General features: G+C 43.8%; 1 protein-coding gene across 1 annotated transcript in view; it reads right to left on the reverse strand.

The window, feature by feature from the left end:
* Positions 1 to 21004, reverse strand: part of SLC6A2 (solute carrier family 6 member 2) — a 670903-nt gene that overhangs the window by 325759 nt on the left and 324140 nt on the right. The window contains exon 7 of the mRNA XM_082270398.1: positions 16672 to 16796. Coding sequence (XP_082126524.1) covers positions 16672 to 16796 — 125 coding nt within the window. The remainder of the gene's footprint in view (positions 1 to 16671; positions 16797 to 21004) is intronic.

Here is a 21004-nt window from a genome sequence, read left to right on the forward strand (position 1 = left end):
GAGCAGAGCAGGTCAGCTGGAACTTGTAGTTCACCACTGCAGATGTAGCAGGGGGTTGGCTGGTACTTGTGGTTCACCACTGCAGATGTAGCAGGGGGTTGGCTGGTACTTGTGGTTCACCACTGCAGATGTAGCAGAAGGTTTGCTGGTACTTGTGGTTCACCACTGCAGATGTAACATGAGGTTCAGGGCAGCCAAGTAGTAATGCTGAGTCTAGCACTTTAGTAGAATCAGGCAAAGCATAGTCTAGACAAGCTGGGTCATACACAGGTAGATCAGAGTCCAAATGGTACAGAATCAGAAGCAAACAAAGCAGGGTCAAAACCACCTGGGTCATAACCAATATAGACAGAGCAGATATTAGCTGAGTCAAGCAGGTGCACACAAGGTAACAATGCTATCACGAGCACTGGTGGTGCGCTGATACAGGGGATTTAAAGGTGAGCTGGCCAATCATTGTTGATTCCCAGGCAAAGGCTGTGTCAGGTGAGGTTTGCTGGATCTTAAAGGGATCCTAGTACTGACAGTACCCCCCCTTCCTCGAGGGGTTGCTCCTGTAACCCCAGGCTTACTGGGATAACGAAGATGGAACTTCTTCCTAAGTTGGTCAGCATGAAGATCACAAGCTGGGACCCAAGATCGATTCCGTGGGCTGAAAACTTTCCAATGAATGAGATATTGTAAGGAATTATGTACTCATCTGGAATCAAGAATATATGCCACTTCATATTCCTGACTGTTCAAGACGTCCACAGGTTCTGGTTCATTTACTTGGAGGCTGGAATGAACAGGCTTCAACAAAGACATTTGGAATGCGCATAGATGGGGGAAGTCTTAATATACAGGCCACATGATTAACAATCTCCAAAATTTCATAGGGTCTGATGAATTTTGGGCCAAGTTTTTTAGATGGTATATGCAGGCACAAACTCCTAGATGATAGCCACACTTTGTCACCAACTTTATATCCATGTGCCTTTAAGCACCTCTTGTCAGCCATTCTCTTTAAAGCCTGCACAAAGCGGGAGATAGCATGATTAACATCGGACCATATTTTGGAGAAATTTTCAATCGTAGTGTTGGTATCCAGAACATCAGAGGGTGGAAGATCAAAGGAGCGCACAGGTGGATGCAACCCGTAAACACAGAAGAAAGGAGAGGTCCCTGTAGACGTGCTTGCACAATTATTAACCACTTTAAGACCGGAGGATTTTCCTGCTTAACGTCCAGGCCACTTTTTTCAACTTGCGTGATTCTAACTGACAATTGCGCGGTCATGCAATGCTGTACGCAAACAAAATTTACGTCCTTTTTTTCCCACAAACAGAGCTTTCTTTTGGTGGTATTTGATCACATCTGAGCTTTTTATTTTTTGCGATATTAATAAAAAAATAGCCAACATTTTGCCAAAGATTGACATTTTCTAATTTCACAGTTGATGGGAGGATGGTTACAGAGGACACTGAAAAAGCAACCGTGCTGAATGCTTTTTTCTCGTCAGTGTTTACACAGGAAACGGAGGGGTACACTGACCATGACTGTTTGGTTAGTAGTAATACTAAAAAACTATTGGATGGACACCTTAAAGACCACAACATACAGGGGTATACAATGTACGGTTAAAAGCAAACACACACACATAGGTTGAACTGGATGGACTTGTGTCTTTTTTCAGCCTCACTAACTATGTAACTATGTAACTATGTAACTATGTAATACACAGGACTTGCCACTATGGCTAACAGAGGGTGAAATCAGGGAAAGGCTGGATAAACTCAACACAAACAAATCACCAGGCCCGGATGGCGTACATCCGAGAGTACTCAAGGAACTCAGTAAGGTTATATCCAGACCACTGTTCCTGATCTTTGCTGACAGTATTAGGACAGGAGATGTACCAGGGGATTGGAAGAAAGCTAACGTGATTCCGATATTCAAAAAGGGCCAGAGGCATATCCCGGGAAATTATAGGCCTGTCAGTTTGACATCAATAGTATGTAAACTTCTGGAGGGGATGATAAGGGACTATATCGTAGAGTTTGCTAAAGACAACAACATCATCAGCAGTAATCAGCACGGGTTTACAAATGGGCGTTCTTGTCAAACCAATCTATTAACATTTTACGAGGAGGTGAGCTGTGAGCTAGATAGGGGGAGACCAGTGGATGTGGTGTACTTGGATTTCGCTAAGGCATTTGATACAGTTCCCCACAAGCGCTTAATTTATAAAATAAGATCTGCAGGTATCGACAGCAGGGTTTGCTCTTGGATACGGAATTGGCTTAAAGGGCGTGTCCAAAGAGTGGTAATAAACAGCGCATACTCAGACTGGTCTGAGGTAGTAAGCGGGGTGCCCCAGGGCTCAGTCCTGGGACCAACCTTGTTCAATTTATTCATAAACAACATTGAGGTCGGGATCAGTAGTTCGATATCAGTTTTTGCAGATGACACAAAATTGGCCAGAGCAATAACTGCACAGCATGAAGCAGATATCCTACAGAATGACCTGGACAAAATTACAGAGTGGGCAACGACATGGCAAATGAGGTTTAACGTGGAGAAGTGTAAGGTTTTGCACTTGGGGACTAAAAACATAAAAGCACAATACACGTTAGGAGGGGAACCCTTGGGGGAATCAAAAATGGAGAAGGATCTGGGAGTCTTGGTTGATGATAGATTAGGCAACAGCATGCAATGTCAAGCGGCAGCTGCCAAAGCCAGCAGAATATTGGCATGCATAAAGAAAGGGATGTATTCCAGAGATAAGACTATAATCCTTCCACTTTATAAAACTCTGGTCCGACCGCATCTGGAGTATTCTGTCCAGTTCTGGTCGCCAGTCCTCAGGAGGGATGTGTTGGAGCTGGAGAGAGTCCAGAGAAGGGCAACTAAACTAATTAGGGGATTGGAGGACCTTGACTATGAAGAGCGTCTACAATCGCTCGATTTATTCTCCCTGGAGAAGAGACGTCTGAGGGGGGACATGATAGCAATTTATAAATATCTTAATGGGGATCCCAGCTTAGAAAAAAAGCTGTTCATTCGAAGGGATTGCATGAGGACTCGAGGGCATACAATGCGATTAGAGGAGAAGCGTTTTAACCTCAGGCAACGTGGGGGGTTCTTTACTGTTAGGGCTACAAGATTGTGGAATTCTCTACCACAAGAGGTGGTGTCTGCGGGTAGTATGGTGGCTTTCAAAAGACTCTTAGACTTACATCTCAAGGATCAGAACATTCAGGGGTATGTGAGATGATTACAGCCACACACACCTACACAGGTTGAACTGGATGGACTATTGTCTTTATTCAACCTCACCTACTATGTAACTATGTAACAGTTAAAAAATAACCAATATATTTAGTTTTTGTCATATATTTAGGCCAAAATGAATGTAGCTACATGTCTTTGACAAAAAAATTCTCAATGAGCGTATTTTTATTGGTTTGCGCAAAAGTTATAGCGTATACAAACTATGGTGTAAATACTGGAATTTACGCAGCTTTAATTTCTGACTGCCTATCTCAATTCTTGAAGTGCTAAAATGGCAGTACAACCCCCCCCCCCCAAATTACCACTTGTTGGAAAGTATACATCCTAAGGAATGTAATGAGAGGCATGTTGAGCTCATTGAATATTAATTTTTTTTGTCACGTGTTTGTAAAATGACTAAAAAAAAAAAAGTTTTTTTTACAGAAAATTGTCATTGAAATGATGTATTGCACACGCATTCCATGGGCATATGTGTAATTACACCCCAAAATATATTCTACTGCTTCTCCTGAGTACAGGGATAACACACGTGTGAGACTTTTTGGGGGCCTAGCTGTGTACGGGACCCCGTAAACCAATCACCACCTTCAGAATTTCAAAGGGCGTAAATTTCTCATTGCACTTTCTCACTGCCTATCACGGTTTCGGAGGCCCTGAAATGTCAAGATACCACAGACCCCCCCAAATGACCCCATTTTGTAAAGTAGACACCCCAAGCTATTTGCTGAGAGGCATGGTGAGTCCATGGAATATTTTATATTTTGCCACAAGTTTTGGGAAAATTACATTATTTTTAAAACATTTTTTTTATCACAAAGTCATTACCAAAAGATAAATAGCTCACACATGGCATGGGTATATGTGGAATGACACCCCAAAATACATTCTGCTGCTTCTCCTGAGTACAGGGATACCACATGTGTGGGACTTTTTTGGAGCCTAGCTGTGTACGCGACCCCGAAAACCAATCACCACCTTCAGGTTTTCTAATGGCATAAATTGTGCATTTCACCTCAGCACTACCTGTCACAGTTTCAGAGGCCCTGAAATTTCAAGATAGCACAAAACCGCCCCAAATGACCCCATTTTGCAAAGAAAATACTCCAAGCTATTTGCTGAGAGACATGGTGAGTCCATGGAATATTTTATATTTTGCCACAAGTTCCGGGAAATTTATTATTTTTATTTTTTTTATTTGTTTTTTTACACAAAGTTGTCACTAAATGATATATTGCTCACACATGCCATGGGTATATGTGAAATGACACCCGAAAATACATTCTGCTGATTCTCCTGAGTATGGGGATACCCCATGTGTGAGACTTTTTGGCAGTCTAGCCACGTACAGGCCCCCAAATACCAATCGCCACCTTCAGGCTTTCCAAGTGCGTAAATTGTTGACTTCACTCCTTACTACCTATCACAGTTTTGAAGGCCATGAAATGCCAAGATAGCACAACCCCCCCCTCCCCCCCAAATGACCCCGTTTTGCAAAGTAGACACTCCAAGCTATTTGCTGAGAGGCATGCTGAGTGTTTTGCAGATCTCACTTTTTGTCACAAAGTTTTGGATATTGAAAAAAGAGGAAAAAAATACATTTTCCTTTTTTTTCTTCATTTTCCAAAATAAATGAGAGCTGCAAAATACTCGCCATGCCTCTCAGCAAGTAGCTTGGAGTGTCTACTTTGCAAAATGGGGTCATTTGGGGGGGAGGGGGGGGGTTGTGCTATCTTGGCATTTCATGGCCTTCAAAACTGTGATAGGTAGTAAGGAGTGAAATCAAGAATTTACGCCCTTTGAAAGCCTGAAGGTGGTGATTGGTTTTCAGGGTCCTGTACGTGGCTAGACTGCCAAAAAGTCTCACACATGTGGTATCCCTGTACTCAGGGGAAGCAGCAGAATGTATTTTGGGGTGTCATTTCACATATACCTATGGCATGCGTGAGCAATAGATCATTTAGTGACAACTTTGTGTAAATTAAAAACAAAACAAAAACAAATTGTCATTTTCCTGAAACTTAGGGCAAAATATAAAATCCTCCAAGGACTCAATATGCCTCTCAGAAAATAGCTTTGGGTGTCTACTTTCCAAAAAGGGGTCATTTGGGGGGTGTTTGAACTGTCCTGGCATTTTATGCTCAATCTTAACCACACATCACCCACTCTTCTAACCACTTGAAGACAAAGCCTTTTCTGTGACTTTTTGTTTACATGAAAAAATATTTTTTTTACTAGAAAATTACTTTGAACCCCCAAACATTATATATTTTTTAAAGCAGAGGCCCTACAGAACAAAATAGTGGATGTTGCAGTTTTGTTCGTCACACGGTATTTGCGCACATATTTTCCAAACGCAATTTTTGCGGAAAAAACACTTTTTTTTAAATTTAATGCAGAAATACACTATATAATTCCTAATTTATTGGTAAAATGTAAAAGATGATCTTATGCTGAGTACATAGACACCAAACATGACATGCTTTAAAAATTGCACACACCCGTGCATCGGCAACAAACTATGTATGGTTTTAAAAGCCTTTAAAAGTCTTTACAGGTTAACACTTTGGACTTACAGAGGAGGTCTACTGCAAGAATTACTGCCCTCAACCTGGTGTTCATGGCGATAACTCACATGCATGCTGCAATTGCGGTTTACATATGACACTAGACCAACGCTTGTGTGCGCCTTTGCGCGCAAGCACGGGGGGACAGGGGGGCTTGATTTTTATTTTTTTTTTGCTTTTTTTTTATGTTATTTTGACACCTTTCATTTCATTTTTTATCATTTTATTGTTATCACATTGAATTTAAATATCCCCTATGATAGCAATCTGTAGTGACAGGTACTCTTTTTTAAAAAAAAATTGGGGTCTTTTAGATTCTAGATCTCTCCTCTGACATTAATGCATCTGACCACATGAAAATTGGTGTGATTAAATGCTTTCCCAATTTCCCAATGGCGCTGTTTATTTCTGGCGAAACAGAAGTCATGAAATTCTCGTAGCTTCTGGTATCTTAGGCCATAGAGATGATTGGAGCCATTCTCATCTCCAATCAGCTCTATGGTTAGATAACTGAACCACCGGCTGCACTCTCAGGTTAACCGGTGGGACAGGAGAGCCCGAGAAAAACCACAGAAGGCGACGGAAGGAGGCAGAAGGTGGGGGGGTCCGCTCCCACTGCTTGTAAAAGCAGTCTAGCGGCCAATTATCCACTAGGATTTCTTTTACATTTAAGCCGACCGCTGGCTGTAAAAAAACGATACCAAGATGCCTAAATCTGCAGGAATCATCCTGGTATAACCACTCAAAGTCCAGCAATGTACCAGTACATTGCTGGTCCTTGTTTGGCATATAGTGTAGGTTTTTTTTTTTTCATGCAGCCTGTGGGCTGAACGAAAAAAATGGCGGGTATACATGACAATATTCCACGTATACCTAAAGGTAGTTTATACATATTGGACTAGGTGGGACTTTAAATGAGACCCAAGCTGGTGTTGCCTGGTGTCTTCATCCCTATAACAAAACACAAAATGAGGTTGAAGGAAAGGTAGTTTAACTGCAGTGGTGAAATCAACCTACCACAGCACTGCCATCAGAGGTATTCATATATGCTGAGCACAAACGCTGTTTGTGTCAGAATATATAAAATCAGTGTGGCAGCCGGTGAGTACCTGCAAGGCAAAGTGAACAGTAAACATAAAACATTATATTGGTACCTGAAAAGTACCAATGAAAAACAGTAAAAGTAGGAAGAGTATAAGTAGAAGAGCAGAGTAAGAACAGAAAAATAACTCAGACGACAACTATTTTTGGCTTTTTTATTTTATGGGTTTTTTTTTAATTTTTATGTTATGTTTTTATGGGTTTTTTTTGTATTTTTTTTTACACTTTTTTTTTTCTTCAATGTTAAAGTTCCAGGTTCCAGGTTAGGGTCTCTCAAAATGACGATAGCCATTGAACATCTTTTGAGACCCTGTGTAAGTGTGCCCTAAACTGTGCCGTGCTGTACCCTATGCTAATAATCCACTAGTGTGTGGTAGCGACGGAAACAGTCACCGAGGACAGTTGGGACAATAATTACGGGTGTCACGTCTAAATCCGTGCTTGCTGCAGACACTGCATCTTTTTTGGGGGTATCTTTGGGTAGGGGTACTCGGGAGGAATTCCGGAAAATGCCTCTCATGCAGCCGGCTCACTGCATCTGGTTGGGGAAGTTGGGCAGAAGCATCTGCTGGAAACAGAAGGGCTCTGATTATCTCTTCCTGGTAGTGTAGGAAGGATGATGTTCTGGCAGACGCTTTGTATAAGACAAAAACGTTGTAAATAGCCAATTGAAATAAGTATACAGATACTTTTTTTGTACCAGCGTCTGGCCTTACGGGCAACTAAGTACGGTCCCATCATCTGGTTGTTGAAGTCCACCCCTCCCATTTTACGGTTATAGTCGTGGACACAGAGGGGCTTAACAACAACACCAGTGACCATAGTAATTTCGACTGCCGTGTCTGGGTGAATGGAGGACAGAACGAAAACATTCCATTTGTCCCTCCACTTCACTGTAAGCATTTCATCGCACCTCAAGCAGGCTCTCTCCCCTGGACTCAGTGGGGCATTTACTAGCCGTTGGGGGAAACCCCGGCGATTCGATCGCATGGTGCCACAAGCGCCAATTTGTAATTGAAAGAGGTGTCTAAAAAGTGGCACGCTCTAATAAAAATTGTCCACGTACAAGTGGTACCCCTTTCTGAATAAGGGTGACACCAAGTCCCAAACTACCTTACCGCTGCTCCCTATGTTGTCTGGGCAGTTGGGGGGCTCCACAGTGCTATCTTTTCCCTCGTAGACACGGAAGCTAACTATATAGCCTGTGGCCCTGTCACACAGCTTGCATAGTTTGACCCCGTATCTGGCACGCTTGCTGGGGAGATACTGTTTCATAGCAAGGCGGCCAGTAAACTTTTTTAGGGGCTCGTCAACGCAGACATCTTGTTCGGGGGTAAACAAGGCTGCAAACCACTGATTGAAGTGGCCTACGAGGGGTCGAATTTTGTGGAGCCGGTCAAATTTAGGGTCTCCCTTCATTGTTGTTGAAATGCATGAACGGAAATATTTGTTTGCATTGAGCCCTGGACATAGCAGCAGAGAACACGCGCATTTGGTGAATTGGGTCAGTGGACCAATATAACCGCAATTCACTCTTTTTTGTAATCCCCATGTTGAAGGATAGGCCCAGAAAGATCTTAAATTTGGAAACCGTTATAGCATTCCAGCAAATTCTCTGGCAAGGGGCGAATTTGGATTAGCGGTAATAAATTGACTAGCATACAAATTACTTTGATCCACAATAGATCTTTAAAGATCTTCAGTGAAAAACAGCTTAAAAAATTAAGGGGATTAAAACCAGCTGTTTCCACTCGAAATTTCGGGTCGGGCAGTGAATGGGGGAAGTACGGGCGCTGTAGAATCTGTGGGCTGCCAATTAGGATTTGCCAGCGCTTCAGGGAGGGCACTATGGGCTCTACGGGCCTGTCTTCGAATACGCGGTGGCTGCGGGCCACTACTCATGCTAGCCACCGCACCAGCTTCAACTGCACTTATGGGACTTGCCACGTCACCAAGTCTTACTGCAGTGCTGGTATGTCTAGGTCCAGGGTGTACTAGGCCGCTCGTGCTTGCCAGACCACAAGAAGTGAGAGTGGCAGTAGTACTGTCACTCAGCTGCATACGAGAAACATCCGGGTTCTTGCATCTCAGCAACTCCAGAATGGGGTCGGGTTACGCCTGACCTTAGCAGGGACCCATCCATCGTCAGAGCTATCTGTCAGGGAGCTTCTGTTATCTAAAGGTTCGTATACTGACCCTGATTCTGCCAGTGAGGCTTCCCCATCACTCTCATCTGACATGGTCAGTATACTCTAGGCCTCTGCACTACTGTACCACCGTTTGGACATTTTATCAACTAAATTTAAAGGTACAGTAGTGTGACTAAAAGGTAATAAAGCACCTGGTTGTCAAGGACAGAGATCAGGCCGGACTCTGCTAACGCAGCGGTTTTGTTTTATTTGTGTTTTTTGGAAGTGACAGTAATCTATTTATTACTGCACTTGCCTGGGTTGGGTGGGCTGGGCAAAGGGGCTAAAAGCAGGTGCTGGCAGGAATTAGTGCTGATTGTGCAAACACAGCGTTTTGGGAACACCAAACTATGGGGACGCTAGTATAGTTCTGATCAGATCAGATATTAATCTGTTCAAACACTATACTAGTAAAGGAGGTGTATGTATGTATGTGTGTGTGTGTGTGTGTGTGTGTGTGTGTGTGTGTGTGTGTGTGTGTGTGTGTGTGTGTGTGTGTGTGTGTGTGTGTGTGTGTGTGTGTGTGTGTGTGTGTGTGTGTGTGTGTGTGTGTATGTGTGTTCCTGAAGCTCCGCCCACTCGGCATAATTAATCTCGCCTACTTATCAGATTATAGAGTCTACTCAATATAGAGAGAATTACAGGAAATTAAAAAAGGGAATTTCAAACTTAAGGCCACAGTAGCAGAGTTGGAATAAGTCTCCCATTCAGCTGCACTACTTCTGCGTAACATTTATGGGCAGCCCGATTAACAGGCGCTTCCAGTGAAAATATAAATTACCTGGGACAGGCTCCAATTTGCCGGGACTGTCCCAGGAAAAAAGGGACAGTTGGCAAGTATGAATTGACTGTAACTGACGCTAAATAACGGTGGTGTGGTGGGACCCTGATGCTAACTAGCCTAACTAGTTACACTAATACAGTGATTGGTAATCACTGTATATAGTGAACACTGTTACAGGGCAGTGAAGGGGTTAACTGGGGGAGATCAAGAGGTTAAAAGTTTATTAGGGGATATATAGCGGGTGCCCTAACCCTATTTGGGCCTAGCGCAAGCGCAAATGAGGGTCACAAGTGACACTAAATACAGTGATCAGTATTTACCTATATACTGTATTTAGTGCACAATGTGATAGGGAGTGAAGGGGATAACTGGGGGTGATCAAGGGGTTAAAACTTTATTAGGGGATAGATGGCGGGTGCCCTAACCCTATTTGGGCCTAGCGCAAGCGCGATTTAGGGTCACAAGTGACACTAAATACAGTGATCAGTAAAAGATCTGTATACCACTGTATATAGTGTTCACTGTGAGGGGTTTGGGGGGTGATCAGGGGTGATCAAGGGGTCAAATGTGTACCTATGTGTGTTAGTGTCAGTGTAGTGTTTGTGGAACTCAGGTTTAGCTGTCTCTCCTTCTCCTAGAACCGAAAGGGCTCCAGGAGGGAAAATTACATCACTTCCCCTGCCTGTGGTGGGGATTGATTGCACAGGCAGGGGACATGATGCCATTGGCCAGAACCGATCACCAGATCCAGACCAAAAATCATAGGTCTGCATCTGGAGACTGATCGTTTCTGAGCCGAATCAGACCAGGAATCGGCTCGCAGGGCGCACGGGCCATGAATGTGCCTGACGTATGTCTATGTCGCTGGACCTAGCCGAGCCGCTCTGCTGCGGTCGGCAAGTGGTTAAAGGCAAACTCTGCCCACGGAAGGATGTTGACCCACTCCACATCATCAATGGCCATTAGACAATGTATCATCTTCTCTAGAGTCTAATTAGTCCTTTCTGTTTGGCCATTTGTCTCAGGATTAGAGTTGAGGGAACACCTGGATGTCCGGGTTCGGCGGGTCTGGCCGAACTTGAAAAAAAAGTCAGAGTTCGTGACCCGGACTTAACCCGAACTTTACCCCAATACCGAACCCCATTGAAGTCAATGGTGACCTGAACTTTTGAGCACTAAAATGGCTCTAAAACAAACATGGAAAGGGCTAGAGGGCTGCAAAAGGCAGCAAAATCTTTTTAAGAGCATGGCAAGTGCTCTGCAAACAAATGTGGATAGGGAAATAACTTAAAATAACATAAAATACATAAAAATAAAAAATAATCATCTTGATCTAGGAGGACGAGGCCCATATGGAGTAGGAGGTTAAGGTGGCGGTGGATGTGGCGGTGTAGGTGGAAGCGGCAGGGGTGGAGGAGGAGGACGAGCTAGCCAACACTGGTTTTGGTTTTTAATTTTATTTTTTTTTAAATTAGGGTACACCCCAAAAGAGTAAGAAATATCAAATACAACAATGGCTGGGTAAGGCCGGTATACATGTCTATTCTGCACAAGGTACGGACAAGTCCTGGGGGGATCCATGCCTGGTTCATTTTAATAAACGTGAGCTTGTCCACATTGGCTCTGGACAGGCGGCTGCGTTTGTCTGTGATAACGCCCCCAGCTGTGCTAAATACCCATTCAGATAATACACTGGCTGCAGGGCAGGCCAGCACCTCCAAGGCGTAAAGGACAAGCTCAGGCCATGTGCCCAATTTGGAGACCCAGAAGTTGAAGGGGGCAGACCCGTCATTCAGTACGTGTATAGTACGTAAGGAATGGTAAGGAACTATATATGGTATATGGTAAGGAACTGTGATGGCGGCGGGGGGGGGCTTTTTTCCCCCTTCTGGGTTGAGTCTGGCCTTGGAAAAGGTATGTGTCCCTGGTTGTGGGCCGAGCTCTCCCAAAGCTGTCTAAGTTCTGAGGCCTTCTGGTAGGACGGGCTGCACTGGTCTTGGCAGGGACCGGGATTCTGAAAAGCCTGTGGTGTATGTGCCCCAGGAGTGGCAGTCCAGGGGTGCCATAATTCACGGTGGATGGCAACACTATGAGTATGGCACCAAGGACACTGCACTTCCTACAAACGTTTTTCACACCTGCCTCTAGGGTCGGGCCTTTTGGTCAGGAGTCAGGAGTCAGGACCAGAGGAATTTTTTATTCCTGGCCGAAGGGCCTGCCATAGTAAAGCAATGTGGCACTAACCTTGCACTTCTCCACTATCCCTTTCCCCACTTGTATGTGTTGTGTGTCTCACGTTTTGTGTTTTTTATTGTGGCAGTACACTTTATTTTGCACAGCATGATTAGTAGGGTGTAGGTCCTTGGGCCTGTCCCTGAAAGTCTTGGGAGGGGTAGGATATGGCCTTCTGGCTTGGTTTGCTCTCTCTATCATGGGGTCTCTCTTCGGGAGAGCCCCACCTAGTACTTGGGGTGGTCTGTTTCAGCAGACCTCCTAAAAACGGGGCTGCCTGGTTTCGGCCAGGTTAGCCAGTGTAAGTACCCAGTCCCTGTCAGGAGCCTTGCGCCCCGGGGGATCAGGGTCAGGGACCATGTGTACACCCTGTGCACTTTTTGTTTTTCACTTTATTGGTGTGCACTTTTTTATGCACCCACCGGGTGATAGTCTGAGTGTGTTCACACACCTCTGGTTGTCCTGGTTGTTGTGGCGTCCCGACAAAGCTTTTCCACATTTCATACATGCTAACCCTGCCTTCTGAGGTGCTGGCGGTGCCCTGGCTGCATTGGCGACCTCCTCCTCTTCCTTCGCCTTGTGCTTCCACTGTGCCCCCGCTGTCAGGTGGGAATGCCACCAGCATCGCTTCTCGACCTTTTGGCTAAGATCAAGTGTAGTATCTGTTGTTATCATTTATCTGGGTGCCACCCTGCTGTGAAAATGGTTCCTCCTCCTCCATCTCCTCCTCCTCCTCCACCTCATCATCCTCCAGAACTGTGCCCTTGCTGGACAATTCTGTACCTGGTGTTTGTGGGTGCAGGAACCCACCCTCAGAGCCACTTGTGAATGACTGCCCTGAAAGCCTTGGAAATGATCACTGCTCCGGATGCGGAGGCGGTAGAGGATGAGGATGAGGAAGCGGAGTAGGAGAAGTTAGCAAAAGGAGGCAATATGTAGCGCCCTGCAATCCTTGGTGGTGGAAGGAGATGCGCCAAACAAATTTAAAGGGTGTATCTCACATGTACAGGTACAGACTAAGCTGCAATTTAATATATTTCTGTCCCCTACATGGGTGTTTATTGAATAGCAGAATAGAACAACAGTATCTTAAAGGGTGTATCTCACACGTACAGATAAAGACTAGGCCTCAATTTAATATCTTTCTTTCCCCTACATGGGTGTTTATTGAATAGCGGAATAGAACAACAGTATCCAACGGGTGTATCTCACGGTAGCATATGCAGACTAGGCCGCAATTTTTTTTTCCCTAAATGGGTTTTATTGAAAAGCGGAATAGAAAAACAGTATCCAACGGGTGTATCTCACAGTAAAATATGCAGACTAGGCCGCAATTTATTTTTTTCCCCCTAAATGGGTGTTTATTGAATAGCAGAATAGAACAACAATATCCAACGGGTGTATCTCACAGTAACAGTTAATTTCCGCAGCAGAATTGGATCGCATTGGATATGCGATCTGATCTGAGGGTGACGTTAACTTTGAATTGACACCCCCAGTGATTCGCATATAGCAGTGTGAACTGCTTGTGCTGCGAATGCGATGCAGTACACGCAGTAGATTTGCAGTGTTCCCGCATCGCAATAGTGTGAACCGACACCAAGTATGCAAGCTGAACAAAAAAAAAATCTTTAAGTACTGTATATGGCCAGCTTTACTGAGATCAAATTTCTAACTTAGTGCCGGTTCACACTATTGTGATGCGGGAACACTGCGAATCTACTGCGTGTTCCTGCATCGCATTCGCAGCACAAGCAGTTCACACTGCCATATGCGAATCACTGGGGGTGTCAATTCAAAGTTAACGACACCCCCAGATCAGATCGCATATCGCAGTGCGATCTGACAGTTCGCACATGAATTGGATCGCACTGGTGTGAACCACCATGTAATTCAATTCTGCTGCGGACCAAAAAAAAGAGTCCTGTGCGAGTCCAATGCGATTCAGATGCAAATTCAGCCATACAATCTGTATGGCTGAATTTGCACTGCACAGACATTGCATGTGATTTTAGGAGCAGTGCGCTCTAAATCACATTGCGTCATCGCAATATTGTGAACCAGCACTTAATAGCAGAAATAACCACCTTAACACCCTCACCCCCCCCCCCAGATAGCTTCTAAACCAGGATCAATAGCGAAATATAGATATTGTATGTAGAAAACATATTTTAAATTATGATTCTGAGTCCTCCAGGCTCCAGCACGCACCTTCCAATCCTTTCTTGCTTCCTCCTCCTTGGTTCAGTCACTGCACTGACACTCCCTCCACAGCATAGACTCCACTCCACACTTCCTCTCATCTACCTGTTCTCCCACGCTGGGTGGCCTCTGCAAGCCTGCACTGACATTCTAAGTCCCAGTGACAGGTGCCGATGATATCACTCCGCGGCACAGAGGATGGACCTACACTACAGGAGGGAGCTGAGGCTGACCGAGCCATCACATCTGGGGGGAGGAGGGGGTGAGAGAGGGTCTAGTGACAGTCTGACAGACATCAGACTGACTGAAGTACAATAAAATGTCAGCGGTGGACTCGGCTCACTTGCCGATCACTGACTGTAAGAGATGATACAGAGACCAGAGCGGCTGGCTGCACAGCACAGCACCGGGGAGAGGGAGAGACTAAGAAGGGGAAGTCAGTGGCCAGGCGCCCTAGGCGGCAGTGCGCTCTAGGCGACTGCCTAACTTGCCTAGTGGTAGTTCCGGCCCTGGATCCACGGTAAGGCCTGTTTCAGAAATCAGGTAGCAAAGGAAAGGAACTTGTTTGACATGGAATAAACACTTTCTGAGCTTTACAAAAAGGGATTGAGTCCGCAATCGGGCCAATACCGAGCGGACGTGCCACTGATGCGTTTCAAGATTGGGAGAGTAAATCAAAATATCATCCAAGTATACAAGCATTAAGCCACCCAACAGGTCACGGAAAATGTCATTTATAAAGTTCTGGAAGACAGCTGGTGCATTCCTGAGACCGAAAGGCATGACAAGACATTCATAATGGCCATCCTTGGTGTTAAAGGACGTCTTCCATTCATCTCCTGCACAGATGTGCACTAGATTATAGACTCCCCTTAGGTCCAGTTTGGAGAACATTTTGGCTCCTGGATTTGGGAGAATAACAGAGGGGAAGAGGATACCGATTGGGAACAGTTATCTTATATAAACCTCTGTAGTCAACACAAAGCCTCAGTCCCCCATCCTTCTTCAGGAAAAAGAAGCATCCTACACTGCGGGAGAAGTACAGGGATGGATAAATCCTTTAGCTAGGTTCTTCTAGATATACTCTTGCAAAGCAAGATTCTCTGGCTCAGACAATGGAAAAACTCCCTCGAGGAGGTGTGTACAACAACACTATTACAAGCACTGGTGGTGTGCTGATACAGATGATTTAAAGGTGAGCTGGCCAATCACTGTTGATTCCCAGGCAAAAGCATAGGTTGAACTGGATGGACTGATGTCTTTTTTCAACCTTACTAACTATGTAACTATGTAACTAAGGCTGTGTCAGGTGAGGTTCGCTGGGTTTTAAAGGGATCCTAGTAATGACAGTGCTACAGGCACATTAAGGGGACACCCCAGGCACTATATTTAAAGGAATTTTTCATTTTTATTGTTGCACTTTAAGCATAATTAAAATCACTGCTCCTGAAAAAATTACCGTTGAAAAAAAAAAAAAATATATATATATATATATATACACATGTATATATTTATTGATAGGTGTTCCCCAGTGCAGTACCAAGAGCCCCATACACCTTTTTATGGCCAATTACTTGCATATAAGCCTTCAAAATTGGCACTTTTGATTTATCCTTTTCGGCAGCTCCTATAGACTTTAATGAGGTTTGCTGTTCGGGTTCGAACATTTCCCAGCAGAACTCCCGAACAGGGGAGTGTTCAGCCTATCCCTAATTGCGAAAACTGGGGATGGCCACGGTTCCACTCATGCTTCCCAAACTTGGCCTCTCAACAGGAGGAAGCCCTCTTGATTCTTCTCCACTGCAGCTTTACCAGCTGGGATGCTGGTTTTGAACTGGTTTCTGAGAGAGATAGCCTTCTGGTTGCTAGAAATCTCAACTCTGTAGATTCAGCCAAAAGGTCCCCTGTGGCTGAACAGCATTCCAACAGCTCTACCAGTTGATTAGGGAGTGCGGATCAGCCTTGCTCATCCACCTCTGTACCTTTGAAGATACTGTAGAGCCTTGGTCCTCAACCCTGGTCCTCAGGGCCCACTAACTAAAAGAATAATAGTATGGAAGCAAAGTTCAAAAGGAATAAATGACAAAGCAAATACTCCAGCAGATAAAATATCCCAAGTATATGGTTCAAACAAGCTGAACCTCTTGCAGACATGCTACTGATACCTTTACCCATGCAGGTGAAATAAAGCAGTAATTTGCATATGATTTGTTAGCGAAAGTCAAATAATGGTCTTGCATGCCCAAATTTCCCACAAAAATATTATTCAAAAGCATTCTTTCTTAACTGTGATTTGGAGAATATGTAAAAAAAAAAAACTACTCACCTTCTGTTGCTACATCTTCTATTTTGACATTATTTTTTTGAGCCATGTAACCCAGTATTGAGAAAATGGCAAATCCAGATATAAAACTTGTGACACAATTAACTGTACTTGTAAGCAAAGCATCCCTGAAATGAAAAAAGAGTAGTTCATATTTGAGCTTGCACATTTAATAGCTCTTTAAAGACAAAACATTCACATCAAATTATGTATTAATGATGATTATAATCATGAGCTTAAAACACACAACACTAAAGTCAATTTAAATATAAGCTAAGATTCTTGATTTTGTGAGAAAGATCTAGCATCAGCACCAAACAGAGAGGCAATATAGAGAGGTAATATACAGTTGCTTGACAAAAAACATTCATACTCTAAAATTATCCTTATTTAGGTAAAATAGTTAATGGTTTGAGTGCACAAAATATTTTTATTGTGAGAAAAAATAATTTAGATTTAGCTAAAATAAAACTGGATTTTGGTTTCATTTTAAAAACCTTTTCCTTTGAGTACATCACAATAAACAATGTGTGGTGAATTTCACATAAAAAAACAGCCTTACCAAAGGAGGCATCATCCCTATTATCATAATTTGAACGAAACTTTGTTACTTGGGACATTACACATGCCTCCATTAATACAAACACAAATATTAAAAATTATATATATTTATATATATATATATATATATATATATATATATATATATATATATATATATATATATATATATATATATATATATGTATGTATATATATATATATATATATATATATATATATTATATATATTGTGAAAAACATATTAAAAACATAATAAATGCTAATAAAAACATCACAGGATACAGAGGACTCCATATTCCTGACTACTTGAGTTATGTTGCCACCTTCAGGTGAAAGGACATTGGCCCACAGTGACAGGAAACCCTGCCATGGCAAACCTTTCCCAGCTCACCTAAGCTTCAGTTTTGAAGCAAGCATTCGGGACTAGACAAGAAGGGAGAGATCTCTGTGTCCTGTTATAATTTTACAGGTAAACTAAAAATTCTAATTTCTTAATCATACATCACAGGACACAGAGTAATTCATAGTCATGGCTTTTTGTTTTTTAAATACATTTTATTAGCATTTTCCAAAAATACAAAGCACAGAAAAAAAGTGTAGAACATAGATCATACATCAACATGTGGCCTAGGGACAATGTATATAATAATGGTACAAGCTATCAACAACATCCAGGACCATGAAAACGGGGGGGGGGGGGGACATGTAACAGATGTCATTAAAACAAGAATTGGCAGGTATCTGAATCTTGCACAGCTTCTGGTATCCCCAACTTGTGAATCGACTGAGGTGTGAGGATATCAGCAGCCCTGAAGTGGAAAACAGTAGCTAACTGACCTTCCAGTGCGGATAACACCTATGCATATTAGCGGTGGGAGTAAGTCAGTCATTAAAGCAGATATCATGGTCGGAAGGGATAAAGAAGGGGGGGACGTTAATCAAGGGGGGAGGCCATATCCTAGAGGGCTAGCGAATGGGCATGGACAGGACTGCCTGGAGCCAGAGATATATTGAGAGTGTAAGCACACTACTCCTCCTTCTCTATGGGAAGTTTTCTCCTCCCGCCCCCTGACATCCATCCCTCCCCTTCTCCTCAGTGTGCCTCTATCACCGTGCACTTGTTCCTCCTACTCCAGTGCCTTCCGTGAGCTGCTGCCTGCTACTGCAGCCCCTCCTGCCCGAGCCTTCTCCCCTGAGACACGGAGCACAGCAGGCGACACAAGTGCCGGCAACCGGGGACGAGACAAGGCAGCAAGTGGAAGCCGCCTACGGTTCCATTGTGACTGTGAGGTGTTATGTGCCAAAGGTGCAGCGAGCCCTGAAGGAGAGCGGCGCTTCTGGGAACATGCCTGGCTGGAAGAAAACTATCCCCGTCTGTCTGCAAGCAAAGCAAGAGAGAGTGTTTCCCTGAAGTTCAGTTGAGCTTCAAATACATCAGACATCAAAACAAAAGCCATACATATCGGAGTCGTGTCTGGATCTATGAGCGAGTGAGGGTTGATGCAGTCTAGTGATACTTGGTCCGTTCACGCAGAGGAGAGAACCCAGTCCATAGGAGTTATTACTTTATGCTCTTAGTGGCCCATCCATTAATTTGGAGGCCCACTCATTGCGGTAAGCTGCCATCTTGCCTATCCGCACGGGTGACTGTTTTATTTCCATTGCTTTTCACATCTTGGGATCTTCACCCTCTAGTGGACTCTCCACCATCTATATATGCCGAATGGACTTATGATTTAGCGCAATTGATTCATTTTATTATATTGCATTGTTATCAATTGTATATCAATTTATCAACTTTTTAAGCACAATTAATTTTGCTGTTCATAGCGCTGCACTACTTGACACACAATATGAATGGGATTACTATGAATCCAGTGTTCTAGCTGCTACCTTGTTTTATGTTAATTTATCATATACTTTTTTATTCATCATTAAGCGCAGGATATCCCCCTTGATTTTATATATTGAGAGTGTCCTTGTACGCAGACCACTTTTTCCAAAAGCGTTGCGGGTCGGCTTTGTTAACTGTTACATCCAAATGTTCTTTGGTAAACAGAGCCTTAATATCTGATTTGACTTCCTGAATGGTCGGGGGGTTGGGGGAAGTCCAGTTTCTCAGTATTACTCTCTTGGCTATTATATAGCACGTTAAAATCCCGGCTTTGTGGTTCGTGATGATTGAGGTGTGAGACTTGTCGTGAGACTGGGATAAGGAGAGTGGAAGTTCATCCAGATAGCCAAATAACAGGGAGAAGGGGCTCCTTGTGGGTGTTAGTCCGGTGACCTTTAGCACAAGAGTTTCAACTTGTTCCCAAAAGGATGATATTAAGCGACATGTCTATAAACGGTGATGAAGGGTTGGGCGATAGGACAGGCACCAAGAGCAGCCCTGAAAAGGGGAATGCAGAGGCGAAGAAGAGAACAGTGAATAGGCATGATGGAGAATTTTCAACTGCTGCTCCCTCCAGAATGCATTGCATATAAATGTTCATGTAGAGTTGAAGCCAGCCAAAATGTAGGGTTTTGATCCAGTGCAGGAAAAGGCTTTGTCCCAGGAGGTATGCAGAGAGTTTTTGGAAGTTGATAAGAGCAAGGTTTAAATGGATCCAAAGCTGAGGGGGCGATACATGCAGCAGTGTCCATGCACAAAGTTTTTTACATAGGCCATAAGCTGATATATGTAGAGGTAATGGCTTGACGGGATCTTATACATAGTTTGGAGTGTCTGGAAGGAATAAGGGGATCCTAAAGTGGGATTATACAGTTGGGCAAAATATCTCAGGCCTCTAGAAGCCCACAAAGCATAAATCATTTCAAGGCACAATGATCTCAAGGTGGGATTACCCTCAATAGGTAAGTGTGGAGATATCAATTGGGGGGAACGCAGTTTTTTCCTGAGCTCCCTCCAAGCTACTCGGGTATCCCTCAGGAGAACATTCTGTTGCAAAGGGAGTGGTAAGTCACCCAGTTTACAGTGAAGTATGGCTGCTAGGTTAAAAGGGTTCACCTGCTGGGATTCTATCGAAAAATTAGAGAAGTGCCATTGATCCAATCTGCACCTACTCTCAGTAGACAACAAATGTTATACAGTCTGATGTCTGGAAGATTCACACCTCCATTGTGTCTGGGGGGGGGGGGGGGATAATTTATGGAGAGTTATTCGTGGCTTTTTTACAGACCAAAGAAACGTGGAAATAGACTTCTGCAGTCGCTTGATGACGACATGTTTAATGAGAAAGGGTAGTGTTTGCATAAGATACATCAATTTGGGAAAGCTGACAATCTTGAATAGATGGCATCTACCAAGAAGGAAGAGGGGGAGTTTGGCCCAGCTGTCTAGTTCTCTAGAGATTTTTCCTAAGAGTGTGGTGAAGTTTAGATAAAACAGAGAGGCTGGGGATTTACCAACTATTACCCCTAGATATTTGATGTGAGAAGTGGTTATGCCAAAAGGGGAGGAAAAGGTCCAATTTAAGGAGCGTGGGGCGCCCAATGGAAGGATCTCGCTTTAGAATAGTTTATGCGGAGTACCGAGCAGAGCCTGAACCTGTCAAAAATGTCTTTTATGGAGTGGATATCGTGGGCAGGGTTGGAGGTGAAGAGGAGAATGTCGTCCGCAAACAAAGGGGATCTTATTTCTTCCTGGCCTACCGGAAAACCGGTTAGGGGGGCATTGAACGCAAGGTAGCGAGAGAGGGGCTCGATAGCAAGATTGAAAAGGAGAGGGAATAGAGGACATCCCTGACGAGTGCCCTTGTGTAGAGGAATG

The sequence above is a fragment of the Pelophylax lessonae genome (genome assembly GCF_965119305.1).
Source record: "Pelophylax lessonae genome assembly, chromosome: 10".
In the NCBI taxonomy this organism is placed as follows: Eukaryota; Metazoa; Chordata; class Amphibia; order Anura; family Ranidae; genus Pelophylax; species Pelophylax lessonae.